Source organism: Jatropha curcas, chromosome 4, assembly GCF_041381405.1.
Source record: "Jatropha curcas cultivar XTBG-Jc1 chromosome 4, XTBG_Jcur_1.0, whole genome shotgun sequence".
Lineage (NCBI taxonomy): Eukaryota > Viridiplantae > Streptophyta > Magnoliopsida > Malpighiales > Euphorbiaceae > Jatropha > Jatropha curcas.
The window spans coordinates 21239660-21257565 of NC_143154.1; the positions used below are offsets into that span (position 1 = coordinate 21239660).

A 17906-nucleotide genomic window follows, 5' to 3' on the forward strand; every position below is an offset into this window, starting at 1 on the left:
TCGTTGATCAGTCTTAGTGGATCCTTCCGGGTAGGTTTCATTCTGAAGGTAATTCTGTATATCCCAATACCAAGGCTTGTCATCGACCAAATTCATGATATGTGCTGGCTGTTTCTGTAGCCGCACTGTCAGAGGTCGGATGACTCGGTCTCCTTCTACATCGACCATGGAGGCTAAAGTAGCCAGAGCATCTGCGAACTGATTTTTGGCTCGCGGCAAGTAGTGGAAAGATAAATCCTCAAATTGCTGAGCCAATTCGTCCAAGCGTTGTAGGTAAGGAACCAAACGCTCTTCTTTAATTTTCCATTTCCTTAAAGCTTGGGAGACTATTAAGTTAGAATCTCCGAAAACCTTGAGGACCTTTATCTCTTTTTCCAGGGCTGCTTCTAACCCCTTTATGCAAGCTTCATACTCGGCTTCATTGTTTGTGCAGTCGAAATCTAATTTGACTGCAATCGGAATGTATTCGCCACAAGGAGTTTTGAATACGACTCCAACCCCGTTTCCATGGTAGTTCGAAGCTCCATCGAAGTACATTTCCCAGACCTCACTTTCCAAGTTCAACAAGTCTTCATCAGGAAATTCTACCTCCGGCATTTTGTCTTCGACCGGTAATTCTGCTAATTGATCGGCCAAGGCTCCGCCTTTCACCGCTTTCCGTTGCACAAATTTCAAATCATAAGCCGCGAGTACTGACACCCACTTAGCCATCTTACAATCAAGAACCGGCCTCTCCATAAGGAATTTCAAGGGGTTCGATTCAGAAACAACATTTGTGGTGTAAGATGAGAGGTAGTGCTGCAGCTTTGTACAAGCCCATACTAGAGCCAGACACAATTTCTCTATCTTATTGTATTTTAGCTCATATTCTGGCATCCTTTTGCTGAGGTAATACACGGCATTTTCTACCCTTGTATCTTCTGCTTGTTGAGCTAGCATTGCACCCATCGCTTCTTCTGTCACCGATAGGTACAACAGCAAAGGCTTTCCCAGCCTTGGTGGCTGTAAAACTGGCGGGGACAACAGATATTGCTTGACTTGGTCGAAAGCTTTCTGACAATCCTCATTCCATTTGACGGCTACTCCTTTTCTGAGCAATTTGAAAATCGGACCACAAGTGTCGGCCAATTGATTGATGAATCGGCTGATGTATTGTAGCCTTCCTAGGAAACCCCGGACTTCCTTTTCCGTCCTCGGCGCCGGCATCTCCATAATGGCTTTGGCTTTTGAAGGGTCAATTTCTATGCCCTTTTGGCTGACCATATGCCCCAGAAATACTCCGGATGTAGCTCCAAACAGACATTTTGCCGGGTTGAGCTTTAAATTGTACTTTTGAAGTCTAAGGAAGAACTTCTCAAGTGCTATTGCATGCTCTTCAGCCGTTTTTGACTTAATGACCATATCGTCGACATACACTTCTACTTCTTTGTGAATCATGTCATGGAAAATGGTCGTTGCCATTCTTTGATAGGTTGCCCCGGCATTTTTGAGACCAAAAGGCATGACCCTGTAACAGTAGGTTCCCCATTCTGTGATGAATGCCGTTTTCTCTTTGTCTGGCACATGCATCATTATTTGGTTGTATCCGACAGCAAGATCGGTCAAGGAGACCATCTCGTGTCCCGCCATTCGATCCACTAACAAGTCAATATGCGGTAGGGGAAAGTCATCTTTTGGACATGCTTTATTCAAATCCCGATAGTCTACACACATTCTGACTTTGCCATCTTTCTTCGGCACTGGCACAATGTTTGCTAACCATGTCGGGTAGGCAATGGGTTCTATGAACTTGTTTTCTAGTTGCTTGGCAACTTCCTCCTTGATTTTCAAGGACCATTCTGTCTTCAGCCTCCTTAGCTTCTGCTTCACTGGCTTAACCTCGGGATAAACTGGAATCTTGTGTACCACTATTGCTGGGTCAATTCCCGTGATGTCATTCGCCTTCCACATGAAGCAATTGACAAACTTCTTTAAACATTCACTGATCTGTTCCCTGTTCACACAATCAGATGCAATGTATGTATGTTCATTTTCTTCTTTGCCCATTATTATTTTTTCTTTTTCATTTTTCATTTCATTTATTTCTTTTTCATTATTTTTGCTTGGAAATGCTTGGAAAGATAGACACGCGGAGTAGTCAAAGATTTGCAAGCCTTTATTGATAATGACAGAATCGTCTTCAAAAGGTACATTAAATTTGAAATTTGGATTTTCTAGATCCGACACTAACGACTCAGAACTGGAACTGGACTCTGACTCGGTTTTAGACTCGGGGTCAGACTCAGACTCAGTACAGGACTTGATTACAGATTTTGACTCTAGGTTTGACTCGGGAGGGGGTATATCAGCAGTGCGCTCCTCCTCGGCGTACCAGTTGGTGAGAGGCCCTTCTTTCGGCTTGATTAAACTCAGCAGGTCTTGATTTTCTTTCTTTCCCGTAATGACTGCAACCTCATCAAAGAGACTTGGCAGCATGAAGTCTTCTACTTCCAGCTCAGCTATTGCCTCAGACTTGTTACCCCAGACATCAGCAAATATCTCTAATCCAGGTAGCACTTTCTTGGCGGTCGGGCAGTAAAATGGTTCTTGGAAACCGTGATAAGGAATTGTCTCTCCGGATTTGCGGAAGTGACTATTCAAAGTTAAAAAGTGTGATGGCATCTGCATTGTTCTGCCTCCGTTCCTAGAGCTCCTAGCTTGGTCTTCCTCAGTAGGCTCATATCCCAGCCCAAAAGTCCCTTGGTTTACTGGACATTCCCAGGCTTGCAGTGCGGGGTATGTTTTTCCGGACCTTGCCATAGCCATTCCTGGTAGGTAAGACATTTTCAACATTAAAGGCACTATGCAATTTATTTGCACCGTCCCAAAATCAAAGAGAATTTGGGAGTTCATAGTCTTTCCTTCTATAAATTGCACAGTATCATACTGAAATCCCGAGAGGGGAAAGTAGGCGCTTTCAGGGTTGACCTCAAAGAGAGGCTGGCCCTTTGGCTTTTTAAGCTGGCTGTAATCATCTCCTTGAACTGTTATGATTTTACCCTCATAAGGGAATTTGACTTTCTGGTGTAAGGAGGAGGGTACTGCTTTGGTACGGTGTATCCATGGCCGTCCCAAAAGCAGGTTGAAACTGGTGGGCACATCGATCACCTGGAATGGTACCTCCATTACGGCTGGCCCGATTGCCAATTTCAGCATAGCAACTCCCAATACTTCCCTTCGGGTGCTGTCATATGCTTTCACTATCTGGTCAGATGGCATGAAATCCGTTTCTTCCAAACCCAGACAGCTGGCTACTCTTAATGGACAGACGTTTAATGCTGACCCATTATCAATGAGAACCATGGGCACAGTTTTGTCTCTAGTCTGAACCGTGATATAGAGGGCATCATTGTGACTATCTCCTCCAGTGGGTAAGTCATCATCCGAAAACCCGATGTTTTGAGTCTTCGAAGATTGGGTGAGGGTGGATACTAGCACTTCGGGGCTAACCTCCACCGACGTTTGAAGCTGACTCAAAGCCTTGCAAAGAGCTTGGCGATGAGGAAAAGATGCTGCTAGAAGTTCCCAAATCGATACCCTAGCTTGTGTCTTCTTTAGCTGTGAAAGTACTGGGTCTTCTTTTGGTTCATCTGTCCTTTGGTAAGGGTTATTTGGGACTTTGTCCAAGACTATCGGCTCATATTGTCTCCCGCTCCTGGTTATAGCATCGAGTTCCTCGACAAAGTCATTTAAATCTAGGACACAAATTTCGTTCCTTTCAAGGAATAGATCGAAAGGATCGATCAATTCCTGGTCATGAAAGATAGCATTTACCCCGTGATTTGGCAAGGGGTTAGTGCTAATGTTTGGTTTGCTTCTCGGGATAATTGAGCCATTGTCTACCAAGTCCTGGATGCGGTTCTTAAGAGTCCAACATGCCTCAGTCTTATGCCCATATGCTTGGTGGTACTCACAGTATTCATTGGTTTTGAAATTCCTCGGTAAGGGGTTAGGTGGTGGTCTTGCCTCCAAAGGTTTGATGTAGTTTGCTTTAACAGCTTCTCGAAATACCAAAAGGATTGGCATGCCGAGATCAGTATATGCTCTTCTTGACTGACTGCCGTTTCTCATGTTTCCCATGCTTCCCGTGTTTCCCATATTTCCCACACGTAAAGGGTTTGTGGGGGTGATACTTGCCACTTCGTGGATTTTTCCGGGCTGGATAGGTTTTTTGTATCTTGAGGCTCCCGAATCTTCTTTCAGTTGTCCCATTTGAAGTAAATCCTCTACCTTCGTAGCAGTGGCAATGAGCGACTGAAACGTTGGTAGGTATTGTGTTTGAAGCTGAGACTGGTAGATAGGCAGTAAATTTTTGATTATTATGTCAACTTGTTCCTGTTCAGAGGGTCGGCTGATCATTTGAGAGGCTTTGGCCCTCCACCTCGTAAGGAACGAGGAAAAGGGCTCATTGTTTTTCTGTTTGGTGGTTTCCAGTTCTCTTCGGGTAACATCCACTTCCATGTTATAGCGATACTGTGAATTGAATGCATTACAGATATCTTCCCAAGTTTTCATCTTTGATCGGTCCAAACTGACAAACCATCTCAAAGCAGCGCCGGTGAGTGACTGTTGGAACAACTGAGCAAGGAGCTCGCTGTTCAATCCGAACGGGTTAAGGGCACCCACATACATTTTCAAGTGTGTTTTTGGACAAGTAGTTCCATCGAATTTGTCCATGTTTGGCATTTTGAATTTGGTTGGCAGTCTTGCTTCGGGGAACAGAGACAAGGAGTCCATGTCCACGACTTCTTTGTGTGTCTTAAGGGCGGTAACAGACCTTTCTAAGAGTTCTAGCTTTTCTCTCATTTTCTGAGCTTCCAGCTCAGAGGCAGTTTTGGAAGGCATGTCATCCAAGTTAAGGGTAGGGTTTGAGGACGCAGATGCAGCACCCGGTCCTGGATTGGAGGCACCATGATCATTTCCCCCAACCGGAATCCCGTTTCCATTACCACCGCCTAGTTCAGCTAGCAGGGCGGTTCTCTGGGCGGCCAATGCCTCATGCATTCTAGCTTCCATTCTAGCTTCCATTTGTTCCATGAGGGCTTTGATGTCATTAAGTGATGCCATTGGCCTAGTTGAAGTTGGTGAACTTGGTGAATTTGGTGATAGCACAGTAGGTGTAGCTGGCACTGACGTTGGCGCTTGAACAGTAGGTACCTGATAGGATGAGGGTAACCGGGTTAGGGTACTGTGTTGTGTATCAAGGTAACTAATAAGAGATAGATCGTCTCTTTGTCCAACTGTGCATGACTGACAAACAGAAGGATATTTTTGTGTCCCTCCACTCTCTTCTCTCTGTTTTTTTTTTTTAAATGCTTATGGTATGTCATGAATGCGCACAACAACACGTCATAATTTATTTTAATGAGATGATTCGTACCATTGGGTGCATATAGTCCTAAAGGATAAGTTCTATAGGCTATGACACAAATAGAGAATCGGCTTATTAAGGGACCCTTGAACCTTGAGCATGAATATACCTAACCACATGTGAAACAAGGAGTTTCGCGTGGGTCCAACGGTACGCATACTCATGGGCCACCTCCAAAAGGATTAGAGATGGTTTGCGGTAACAGGGAGGACGCTTTGGCTATCCGTCGGCATAATCAAGGAGACCTGCCGATCAGCGCTACTTGCTATCCAGACTCAGAAGTTTAAACAGAAGGAGAAGAAATTCATTTGAAATTCATTTTTTATGCAATGGAGAAAAGGATTCTCAATCGTGCAAATAAATCAACAAGTTTTAATGTCTTAATCACATTTTTCAATTAAGTCCGGATTTATCAAGTATTCTTAAAGAAAGAGCACTTGATTCGTATTAGGGTACCCTGCAAAACAAAGCATAATAAAATAATGCCTTAAAGAAAGGCCGGTTAGTTTTCACAACAATTGTAGTCCACTTTATGCAAAATGATTACAGAACATCCCCAGCAGAGTCGCCAAACTGTGTACCCCTCCCCAAAATATCACCGGCATATGAATGCATGTGACTAAGGACAGAAATGCACGTGAATGTATGAGTCGCCACCTTGTTTAATTATTTCAGGGTAAACTAGGAAAAAACCCTAAGTGACTCCATTTTTAATTAATCTAGTTACTAGATTAATTATCCCAATGTGTAAGGCATAATCTACGAACCCGAGGCGGATCCCGAGACTATGTCATGCTGATGAACTAACCGATGGATGAATGCTTTGCAAGGTGAATGATGGATTAATGAAATATTTGAGTGATTTTGACTTGCCGCTCGGGGTGAAATCCCGAACGTGCCTACGTACTTCCGTTTGAATGGAAGATCAAAGTCAACGTAGTTCGATAGGCCTTCTTTGAAGGGCTTTGAATGGGTATGCTTAATGCATGAGTTTGTATGCTTTGTGCATGAGTGTGTATGCTTTGTGCATGAGTGTGTATGCTTTGTGCATGAGTGTGTGTATGCTTTGTGCATTTTGTTTAGGCATTTTGCCAAAAATTGATTGATTTAGGCATTTGTGCCAAAATGGTTCATTTAAGCGATTTGTCGCTAAAATGGTTGATTTTACGGTTTTAAGCCGAAAATGATTGATTTTGAGGCATTTTGCCAAAAATGTCGATTTTAAATGATTTGTCGCTAAAATGGTTGATTTTACGGTTTTAAACCGAAAATGATTGATTTTGAGGCATTTTGCCAAAAGTGTCGATTTTAAGCGATTTGTCGCTAAAATGGTTGATTTTACGGTTTTAAACCGAAAATGATTGATTTTGAGGCATTATGCCAAAAATGTCGATTTTAAGCGATTTGTCGCTAAAATGATTGATTTTACGGTTTTAAACCGAAAATGATTGATTTTGAGGCATTATGCCAAAAATGTCGATTTTAACCGATTTGTCGCTAAAATGATTGATTTTATGACTTTTAGTCGAAAGTGTTGATTTTAAGGCGTTTCGCCAAAATGGTTCGATTTTACGACTTTTGGCCGTAAAAAGTTTGATTTTTTGATTAAGCGGAATTTTAGTTGACGTGCATGCTTTTTATGCAGTTATAGAATGATTGAGAGTAGAAGAGAAGCATGCATGAAGTGCTAAAATTAAATAGGCGGAATTTTATTTACGTACCTGATTTAATCGTCGGCCACTTCTTAACTCCAGATTAAGCTCCTCGTTTAGGTATATTAATTAATTTTTAATTTTTGTTTAATTTTAGTGACCAAATATCACAATAAAAGTGCAATAAAAATTAAATTAAAATGCAAAAAAGCGGTAAAGAAGACGCAAGGAGCGTGAGAGAGAGAGGGTTTCGTCCGTCAATACAGACAAGAGGTGTCAAAAACAGCCTGAAAATGGCCTATTTATAGGCCATTTTCGGGTCCCGGGCGGTGGCTGCCGCCGTGCATGGCGGTAGCCACCGCCAGAAAATCTGGGCGGTAGCTGCCGCCCAGGCTCGGCGGTAGCTACCGCCCTGTCGGTGGGGCGAGAGGCCCCGCCCGCGCAGGGCGAGAGGCCCCGCGTGTGCTGGCGGCAGGCCTCGCCCAGGGCGCGATGGGGGGGCCAGGCCCTGTGCGCGGGGCGACAGGCCTCGCTCGCCGCGGGGCGAGAGGCCTCGCCCGCGCGGGGCGAAGGACTCGCCCTCGGCGCTGCGCGGGAGGCCTCGCCCGCGCGGGGCGAGAGGCCTCGCCCTCGCGCGGTGCGGGAGGTCTCGCCCGCGCGGGGCGAGAGTCCTCGCCCGCACGCGGCGCGGGAGGCCTCGCCCGGCGCGAGGCGAGAGGTTTTCGCCCGCGCGGGGCGAGGGGTCTCGCTCGCGCGCGGCGCGAGGGGCCTCGCCAGCGCGCGGTGTGAGGGGCCTCGCCCGCGCTGGGCGAGGGTCCCCGCCCACGCTGGGCGAGGGTTCTCGCCCGCGCTGGGCGCCAGGCCCCGCCCGCGCTGGGCGAGGGCTGTCGCCCGCGCTTGGTGGGGGCTGGCGCCGCCGTGGCCGGTGCGGCCACCGTGTGTCGCTTCGGGAGCTGTTTTGGGAGTTTCGGACCTCCGAAAAATATTCCGGGACCTGTTCCGCGATCCTCGTAAAATTCCGGACGTTTCATGTACCATATTGATATATTTTCGGTGAACTTCCGAAATGGCCTCTGGTCCGGCCGGGCTGTTTGCAGTCCGGAAAAATTGGCTCTTTGAGCCTTGTGAGTCAAAGTTACTGTAGAAAAGTCAAATTTACTGTAGCAAATGCACTGTAGCACAATTAAATTTGCTGTAGCAAATTCATTGTAGCACAGTCAAATTTACTGTAGCAAAGTCAACCAATAGGCTTTTTGAGCCTCAAAATTTGAGTATTCACAATATCTATCTGAACTAGAAAAAGGTGATCTGCGATACAACATAGTAGTTGACATAAATACTGCAAAAGTTTTGAGACCAACTATAGATGTTTAAATTTCGAGTTTATACAATATGGTAACTATGCATAAGGTTCTAAGTTTAAGTTCTATTATGTTATATTTTAGATGAACCTTCATTCCAACATTAGGCATTGGATCGAACCATTCGCAATTAAATAATATCGTCCATTTTATGGGCATAGCTGGACATTCCAACTCAATAACCTCAAGCAAACTCTTATAAAAATCACTTGACTGATCATTGCGATTTCATCCTTTTACACATACTTCATTATTTGACATTTTTCTAGTTGACCCACAATGCCCAATATAGAACTTGTATCATTGACAAAGTAACCCGATTATGTATTTGTGAAGGTCTTTTTGCTAGATCAACAATGAATTTATTACTAATAATACTTTCTAAGTTATGCGCCTATGCAAATAACAAACATTCAATAATTTAAATATTAATTTAATTTAGTGTAATTACAAGTTTATAGTCTGAACTGATCCTTACATAACATTTGAACCAATTTGCGAATTCTTCCTCTAGTCTTGCATCAACAACAAATATCGGGTAAATCGGGAATGCTTCTCGCAATTTAGAAAAATATTTCCTACAAAATATATCATCAAATCACATCAAGTTTACTAGTTATAATACAATAACTGGTTTAATATAAAAGTATATATACTTACTCGACAAATGGGGCCATCTCTTTACAATTCAACAAAATGTAAGTTTGAGCTGCACTGATCTCTTGCTCATTGAAACACCTTTTTTTTTTTTTTTTTTGGCTTGTCCCATTGTGTGTCCTAAATAGGTATAAATTGACAGATTGCCTTTTAAATTTTCCTCCATTTTATCGCCTCCGTCATCATTTCGCGAGACTTATCGATGTTTAGTATAAACATAGGGTGCAAAGTAGTGGGAACAAAAAGAGGAAGCTTCTTCCACCAAGTATGCATTGCATATCGACCCCTCAACCTTTTCCTTATTGTTTATATTCTTCTTTAATATGTGAAGATGTTTCTAATAAGAAACAAAACATAATATGTATATTAGTGGGAACAAATTTATTAGTACGATTAAAATGGTATAACTGCAAAATATACCTTTCAAATGGATACATCCAGTTATATTGCACCGGCCCCACCCTTTGTGCTTCAAAAGGTAAATGAATTGGTAGATGCTTCCTAGAATCGAAGAATCCTGGTGGAAAAATCCGCTCTAATTTGCAAATGATTATTGGTATTTCTCGCACAAGGAGAACCATATCCTCTAATCTCAAGATAGTACTTATCAAATCCTTAAAAGAAAAGACTTAGCTCTATCAAAACTTCCCATACTTTACTTGGTAAAAGCTCTTGGAACACTATTAGTATTAGCCTTTTCATAAAAATATGACAATTATGGCTTTTCATTCCAAATAATTTATATTTTTGCATGTCCACATATAGAGTCATGCTTGACGCATATCCATCTGGAAATTGCAACCCACGGACCCACTCACATAATATTTTATGCTTCATGTTAAGTAATGTGCTAATTAAGTATTATGCATATGCTATGTTTGTTTTTTATGCTTTCCTATTTGTTGGCTACAATTAGTATATAATTCAAATTACGCTTATGCTTAGTTTGCTTTTTATAACTTTCATAATTAAAACTGTTACTATAAACTTAACGTACTACATAAAGGGAAAGGGAAAGAATTAGCTAATCGGATTCGCAATTGCTACAAAAAGTTTTTGAGTTATCGCAATCTGCAAATTTGAAAGGAATACTTTTAGTAGATGAAAATATTAATTAACAAAATTCACAAACCAATTATCAAAGTGACATAATTAACAAACCTTCCTACTTAACAAACTAAAACTAATGACAAAGTAACTAAGTAATTACAAACTAATCAATTGCAAACTAAGTTAACCAACAAAATACTAACATATAAACTAAAACTAACTCGAAGAAGAACAAACAAAACAACAAAAAATTATAAACTAACTCAAATAACAAATAAATAAATAAAATAACAAACTAAAACTAATTACAAACTAACCATCAAAGAACTAATTACAAACTAAGTTAACCAATACAATACTAACTCAAAGAACAAACAAATCAATAAAAATTTACAAACTAAGTTAACCAACACAATATAATATATAAACTAAACTAACTCAAATAACAAACAAATAAAAAAGTTACAAACTAAAATTAATTACAAACAAATCAAAACAAATTACAGAACAAATAAATCAAAACAAAATTAAACTACATTACCCTAAAATAAAAATTACAAATTGACATTACAAAGAAAAGTAAAAAATAAAATAAAATAATTCTACATTGATCTACAACTCAATAAAATCAACAATTTCATACCCCTGAAACAATTTACAATTGTAAAACAACAAAACTTTAATAAATATAAGCTCTCACAATATAAATACAAAAAAGAAAATTTTTTTAAAAAAAAAAAGCTAAAATGCAAAATATATCTTTGAAATTTCAAATAAAAGAGAAAATGAAACAAAAAATAAGAAAACACAAAACTCACCTGGTCACTTGTGATACTAGACGACGGCAGCGGCAATGGGCTCCTCTTGTCGTCTGGCTTCGCCGAAATTAAGAGGGAATAGTGAGAGGAAGGTGACCAAATCACCCTAAAAAATTAGCGACCGACTAAATCAATCGCTATCCTATATATATCGATTGTTATTTTAATTGACTTGACAATTAACATGGGTCACTATTCTACCGTTCGATTGCTAATCTGTCGCTAATATGTTTAGAATTCATGTCCTCATTTCTATCGCAAATTCATCGCTAATCTATTAGTAATAATTCCCGCCTAAATTTAGGCGCCACATTTAGTGACGGATTTGGGGTCGATCGCTGAGTAGTCACAAAATCAGTAGCTAATCGGTATCATAGTGTGGCGCCAATTCTTCACGCAAAGTTTAGCGATGAATGACAGCCTTGTCGACCATTCCGTTGCTAATTCATTCACTAAGGGTTGCTAAAGTGGTTGCTAATGTACTGAATGATTTTCGATAATTTGCCGTCACTGTCCGTCGTTCTGTTGTCACTAATTAGCAACCAAAACTAGTCGGTCCCTAAAACGTACTTTTTTAGTGGATTGAAAGTCTTAAGGGTTTATTCTTCACTAAAAGAAGAAATTGTTAGTGGATTGAAACTCTTAAGGAGACACTTATAGAAAAGATATAGGCTAAAGATAGTTGAACCTTTATAAATTTTTCTTATCTCATTTCTTCTTTTTTCCTTATTATCTTCTTGCTCTAAATTGCCTCTTAACTTGCCAAGTTTTCTTCAAAATTTTTAATAAATGTAATTCACCTCCTCTTGAAAATTGGAAAGGCTAAAAGCTATCAAAATTGGTATCAAAATTGTAACTATACCTTGACTTTAACTTAGTTTTATTGTTTGACTTATATTTTCGGAGCAACCGTTCCACTTAATTCAATTGAAAATCAATTCCAAATTGGTTGTAATTTGATTTGCGGTCGATTTCAAATTAATTTGACATTGGTGATTCTTATATACACAACCATGTTAAAATTAAGATATCTATAGAGAAATTACACAATTCTTTTGTGAGATCGTCATAAAATTTAAAATATGAGTTCATACTCCATAAGATATAAAATAAGAGGACATTTGATTCAGTGGATTCATACATTTGATGGTTGACTTGTGTCTGAGCGCTAGGTTATAAGTGTTTGGTAAACTTTTCAATCAGCAAACTCTAACAGCTAATAAAAGTCCATTTAGCTACTATGTATTAGAGTTTTTTCTCATCAGCTGATAACTAATTTGTATTTATATTATATTTAGATTTAAACTCATAAAAATAATTACTATCAATAACCACAATCAGTAATAGCTAAACAAAAAGGCCCTAAGAGCCCTAAATTCATTTTCCAACTCAGTCAATTTCTAAGTTTGTGATATACAAATCTTATTTTTCTTTTTAAGTTTCTTATCTTCATGATGATTCTTCTCCCCATTTTGAACAAACCAATAGTTATCAGCATGTACAACCATTCACAACTCAATTCACAAACAATTCTCATCACCCCTTTGAGTAGCACGCACGTGCCAGTTAGGCAAATTTGAAGCTGTTCTTTCTAAATAAATAGATAGAAATAATAATTACAAGTGTTACATTTCATCCTAGAAATTATATACTGATAGGACATTATAGCCTAATAATCAAATAGACTAATTTTTTGTAACTATATCCAATATAATTTTTGTCATGCCAATTATGCCCAAACTTTAATATTTTAATATCACTTGTACCGGTATTAGGATTGGGGGAAAAATATTATTTTTATATTAATCTAGGATACAAATTGAATGGACATTGTTAAGCTATCAGAATTTGAGGAATGAAAAAAATTGTCAATTGGCTTCTTTTTAGGCTTAATGTGGGATATGTATATTGGAGAAAGGATAAGGATCGTAAAAATCTTGTATTATTTGTTAGTTAGAATTTATTTATGAATCTAATATTATTCTTTTTTACATATTTTATTATTGTATATTATTAGACATATTTGAATTTAACATATCATATTGTCAATTTATTTTTTGAAATTCGATAGTTAACTGGACTCAAGAATTTTAAAAAGTTTTTGATTAAATGAAGGTTTTAATTGGATTAAAAAATTTCAGAGCTTGATTGTAAATCCAACTGAAATTCAAAACTAAATTAACAAAATGATTTCTAATCAAAAACCAAGTTTGTTATTTTTATAATATTTAATGATTTTCTACTTCAACTTAGAATATAATTAATATTAAATGCCCAAATTTATTGTATAATTATGCATATATGCTTTTGCAAAAATGTAAAAAATATAGGATAAATTTGATCTTTAAGACAAAAATTAAGTTCTTGCTTATATCTAATGTGTAAGATCAATATAACAAGTCAATAGTGAACAATGCTATTTAAAAAATCATAAATTTTTATTAATTTGTCCTTTTTTTTCCTAATGAAAAGATAATAATAGTTTATCCTAAAAAAAAAAAAGAAATAGTAATAGTTGCATTTACATTAAATATTTTTGTTGAACTAATCTATAGATAAGTCATTCTAAAATCAAATTATGTGCAAAGTTATTGTGGCCTTAGTCCTGTTAGTGAAAAATCTTTCGACATTTTGCTCAATCTTTAAAGACGTAGGCAACTAATTTCGTTTCAGAATTTATAATTGCACTTTTTATAAATGTTTTGCCATACATCTTATTCTTCTCCTTACAAGCTTTTTATGACTTCCTCTCCTCAATAAATTCTTTAAAAAAAATTAGAAATGGCTTTGGAAGATTGAATTCTTGGCTCATTATATGTGCCCATGTTCCTTTGAATTTGATAATTTTTAACTTTCTTTTTTCATTTAGATTACATTTTTAAAAAATTAAAATAATATAAATTAATTTATTCCAACTTTACTTTTCTTCTAGAAATCTAAATTTAATTTTGCTTTTTAATTAATTGAGCATTATTAAACAACAATTTAATTAATTTTCCTTATTTTTTAAAAAATTAAAGTGTTGCAATTATTGTCTTAATTATTGCGTAAGCTCCAAAATTATCAAATTTAATGAAACCAATGGAGTATTATATAATGTAATTAGTGAATTTGTATATTAACTCAACCACCTACTTTTAATTTAATATTTTTTTTTTTTGCGTCAAAGTTATATTTTAGTTAGAATATTATACTTGTAAAATTGTGTAAGGTTCTGAGAGAGTGATTTAATTTATTTTTCATTGTAATAATACAATACTGTACTAATAACTTAATTTATTTTCCTTTGCAAAACAAATTAGTAGTACTATTTTGTAATGTTTGGAGAAGGGTGCAATCGAATTGCATTAAATTAATAAATATTGACAAATTAATTACAACTCCAAGAATAATTAACATGATAAGTGAGCTAAACAAGTTAAAGAAATTAATCGCATCTAACAAAGAGAAAAAGAAGAGGGAAAGAGACGGAATATAAGACGAGTAGACATTATTGCGACAGGGTTACTAGGTAAGTCATTTATATCACATATTAATACTCCTCTGATGCACATCAACTAACCACGTACTCCTTGACCTGCCGCTATTTACTTCACTCTGTCAACACTATAAAGCCATCTCCTTTCTTCTCTCTGCTGTGCACCTTTCAAAAACTCCCTTCTTCTTCTTCTTCTTCTTCTTCTTTAAGCTTCAGATAAAGATCATGGGGAAGGAGAACAGCAAACAGGTCTCAATGTTGATGTGGGTTTTGTTTGCCGAGTTGCTTTTACAAAATGTTGTCGTTTCTGTAATTGCTTCAAACTTTGAAGAGCAAAAGAACTACTACAGCCACGACCCACATAGAAGTCCTCCTACAGGTCTCTCTCTCTTTCTTTTAGTTAAAATGGAAAGATGAGATCGCCCTCGATTTAAATATTTTCGTGTTTAAAATAAAGGTAAAATTTGTAAAACAATGCATTAACTGCTCTATATGATGCATGGCAGGTTCACACGGCAGCCCATCTCATGGAACGCCACCATCACACGGATCTGGAGGTGGTGGTCATGGTGGCAGCACGCCCACTTACCCTACTCCATCAACCCCATCGACCCCATCGCATGGAAATTGTGGAACCCCACCAACAACGCCATCAACTCCATCAAATCCTCCAACGGGAGGAGGTGGTGGATATTACCCTCCATCAACACCATCAAATCCTCCAACAGGAGGAGGTGGTGGAAATAATCCTCCCTCACCTGATATTACTCCTCCAACACCTGCCATTGTAAGCCCACCAACCACCACTCCTCCAACTCCTTACTTTCCCATTCCAACTCCATCCACTCCGGACGTTCCCTCACCTCCGTTCACTCCTGATCCAAATTCACCCTATACATGCAAGTAAGTTTTTACTTACGTATTTTAATTCTTAGCTTGTTGCATTGTAAAGTAGGTACTCCACTCAGTGGGAAAGCCACGTCGAAGAAGAGGAAAGCAATTTCTGTGCAGGTCCTGTAGTTGAAACTCAGGGCCTGCCATAATTTTTCCTTCTATCCTTAACCATTTTCCCCTTGATTTATGTAAAATGGTGGTATGAAATCCTGGTTTCGCCCTTCTCTACATTGATATATATATATATATATATATATATAAAATGACATGAATGTTCTTGTTTAATTTATATACAGTTACTGGAAAAATCATCCTGGTTTAGTATGGGGTCTGCTTGGCTGGTGGGGAACAGTTGGCAATGCATTTGGAGTAACTAGCTTGCCTAGTTTTGGAACAAGCATGAACGTACAACAAGCACTTGCAAATACACGTGCTGATGGGTATGGGAGTCTCTACAGGGAAGGTACTGCTGCTTTGCTCAATTCTATGGTGAGCAACAAGTTTCCTTTTACGACAAGGCAAGTTAGGGAGAGTTTCATAGCCGCACTTAGCACAAACAAGGCTGCAGCTGCTCAGGGTCATCTATTTAGGCTGGCTAATGAGGGTCGACTGAAGCCTAGAAATTGATGAGAAGTCATATTTGGTGGAATTAGTCCTTTGCATGTATTGTGGTGTGTTTGATTATCAATTGGAGTTTTCTTGTGTTGGCTGGTAGTATCTTAAGAGATATCTTAGTTTCGTGTTACTATTATAGACAGTGTTAAGAGATTTGAATGCTTAATTAAGTTGATGTTTTTAATTGTTTTAAATAAGATTATATTATGGCGTACTTCCAATTCCATATTTCTTTAATTAATCCCAGGCATTAGAGTTGCCTACACTTGTACCATCCATACACCTAAGTCATCAAAAAAAGTTGTTTAAAAAGATTGTTACTATTGGGAAAAATTTATCTAGACAAGGTTCATGGCCTACCTATGAACCAAATTAATAAAATTTAAGATTTTTATTAAAATGAGTATTTCTGATGAGTATTTCTGATCATACACTTGGATAAAACAGGTAAAGTTGGAATATTTTTTAAAGAATTCAATTCTTTTCGTTAGTGTTTTATTCATATTTTTCTGGTGAATGGTTGTAAATGCCTTTGCTTGAGCAAAATATTATTCGTCATTTATTTGATGCATGGGTAGAGCTCATGCATCTGGTATAAGTAAGTCTTTTCATACACCGGTTTAAAATTTCACTCGAGGTATTTTCAAATGATAAAATCTCGAGGTATTTTCAAATGATAAAATTTATCAACATCTGGTGTATGAGACCCATGTATCAAGCTAATAAAAAAAATAACTTTTTAAAAAATATCATTGTTGTATCAATTTTTCTCCCTCCGTGAATGATCAAAGATTCTATTCTTGATTGGTCAAGTCCTTCTCATTTTAAAATCAAACATTTTATTGGATGGATTCATGATCAATACACTGCTCAAAATTGGTACAAAGAAAAAAAATATTGAAATCACAAATTATATTTTTCATTGATTTTTAAGCTAAAACATATTATATTTTTCATACAGGCAACCATTAATAGCTTTCTTAGAACTCTCAGAAACAATTGACAAAAAAAAAAAAGAATAAAATGTATTGCAACTCATATTAGAACAGAGAAGATAAATATGTATATATTTATGTATAAGAATAAAATATGTATCTTAGAAGTTCTTTCTCTCTTGACAATAAATGGTTGTGTGGGATGCCATAACCAGGAGAAGGTTACAGATCAGCCACTGTGTAATAATTATGAGGTAGACCCATATACTGCAGAGAGTGTGACTGAGTAAATGAGAATTCAATTATCTATAACTAAAGCCACAGTAAATGCAGACAGGCATTGCTAGTCCGTATATTCATTACTAACGAGCTAGCACTGATATATGGATTAAAGTCTCCAATGAAAAATGGCCTACTTTTTTAAATTGAGAGTTTGTAATTTTATGTTCTCAACTTTTGCAATTCACCTGCACATAACCCATAAAATTATATTTATTAAATACTTCAAACTTAATTATAAAATTATATCTATTAAAAACTTATAAAATCATATTATTGAATGAAAATCATTATATAATAATTAATTCTAAAATATGCATAAAGTATCACAGTTATTTAATATATATCTAGTAATTGTATGTTCAATTAGTGTGATTTATAAGTCGAAGTATTAAATTGATATAATTGTATTGATTAAAAGTTTTAATTGGCTAATCTAAAAGTTAAAATGTTCAATAATTAAAATTGATATAATTGTACTGATTAAAAGTTTTAATTGGCTAATCTAAAAGTTAAAATGTTCAATAATTAAATTTGGAAAAAAAATACAAATAAATTAAATGGTAAATATATAAATATTTGTCAGAACTCGTGGATCCGTGGCGCAATGGTAGCGCGTCTGACTTCAGATCAGAAGTTTGCGTTTTGGATTCACGTCAGGATCAAGTCCCATTTTATGCATTTTTTATGTACGTGCCTCAGTTATACGCTATGTTAATGAGCTGATGTTATCAAACTTTCATATTAATTATTATAT

The 17906-nt window shown here is 37.4% G+C and overlaps 1 protein-coding gene and 1 pseudogene across 1 annotated transcript; one reads left to right on the forward strand and one right to left on the reverse strand.

Moving 5' to 3' along the window:
* Nucleotides 1-9276: 9276 nt before the first annotated feature.
* Nucleotides 9277-9917, reverse strand: LOC149496967 (uncharacterized; annotated as a pseudogene).
* A 4662-nt stretch (nucleotides 9918-14579) lies between these two features.
* PDF1 (protodermal factor 1) lies at nucleotides 14580-16149 on the forward strand. The gene is made up of 3 exons (XM_012211136.3): nucleotides 14580-14805; nucleotides 14933-15329; nucleotides 15617-16149. Exons 1-3 carry the CDS (start codon nucleotides 14652-14654, stop codon nucleotides 15945-15947), a joined length of 882 nt encoding a protein of 293 aa, XP_012066526.1. The 5' UTR covers nucleotides 14580-14651; the 3' UTR covers nucleotides 15948-16149.
* Nucleotides 16150-17906: the final 1757 nt, after the last annotated feature.

Bases quoted from the DNA above. Each gene is read 5' to 3' on its own strand.
- PDF1 (XM_012211136.3), top strand. From the start codon at position 14,652: ATGGGGAAGGAGAACAGCAAACAGGTCTCAATGTTGATGTGGGTTTTG. The intron at 14,806-14,932 runs GTCTCTCTCTCT...GATGCATGGCAG, and splicing joins ACATAGAAGTCCTCCTACAG to GTTCACACGGCAGCCCATCT. The intron at 15,330-15,616 runs GTAAGTTTTTAC...ATTTATATACAG, and splicing joins AATTCACCCTATACATGCAA to TTACTGGAAAAATCATCCTG.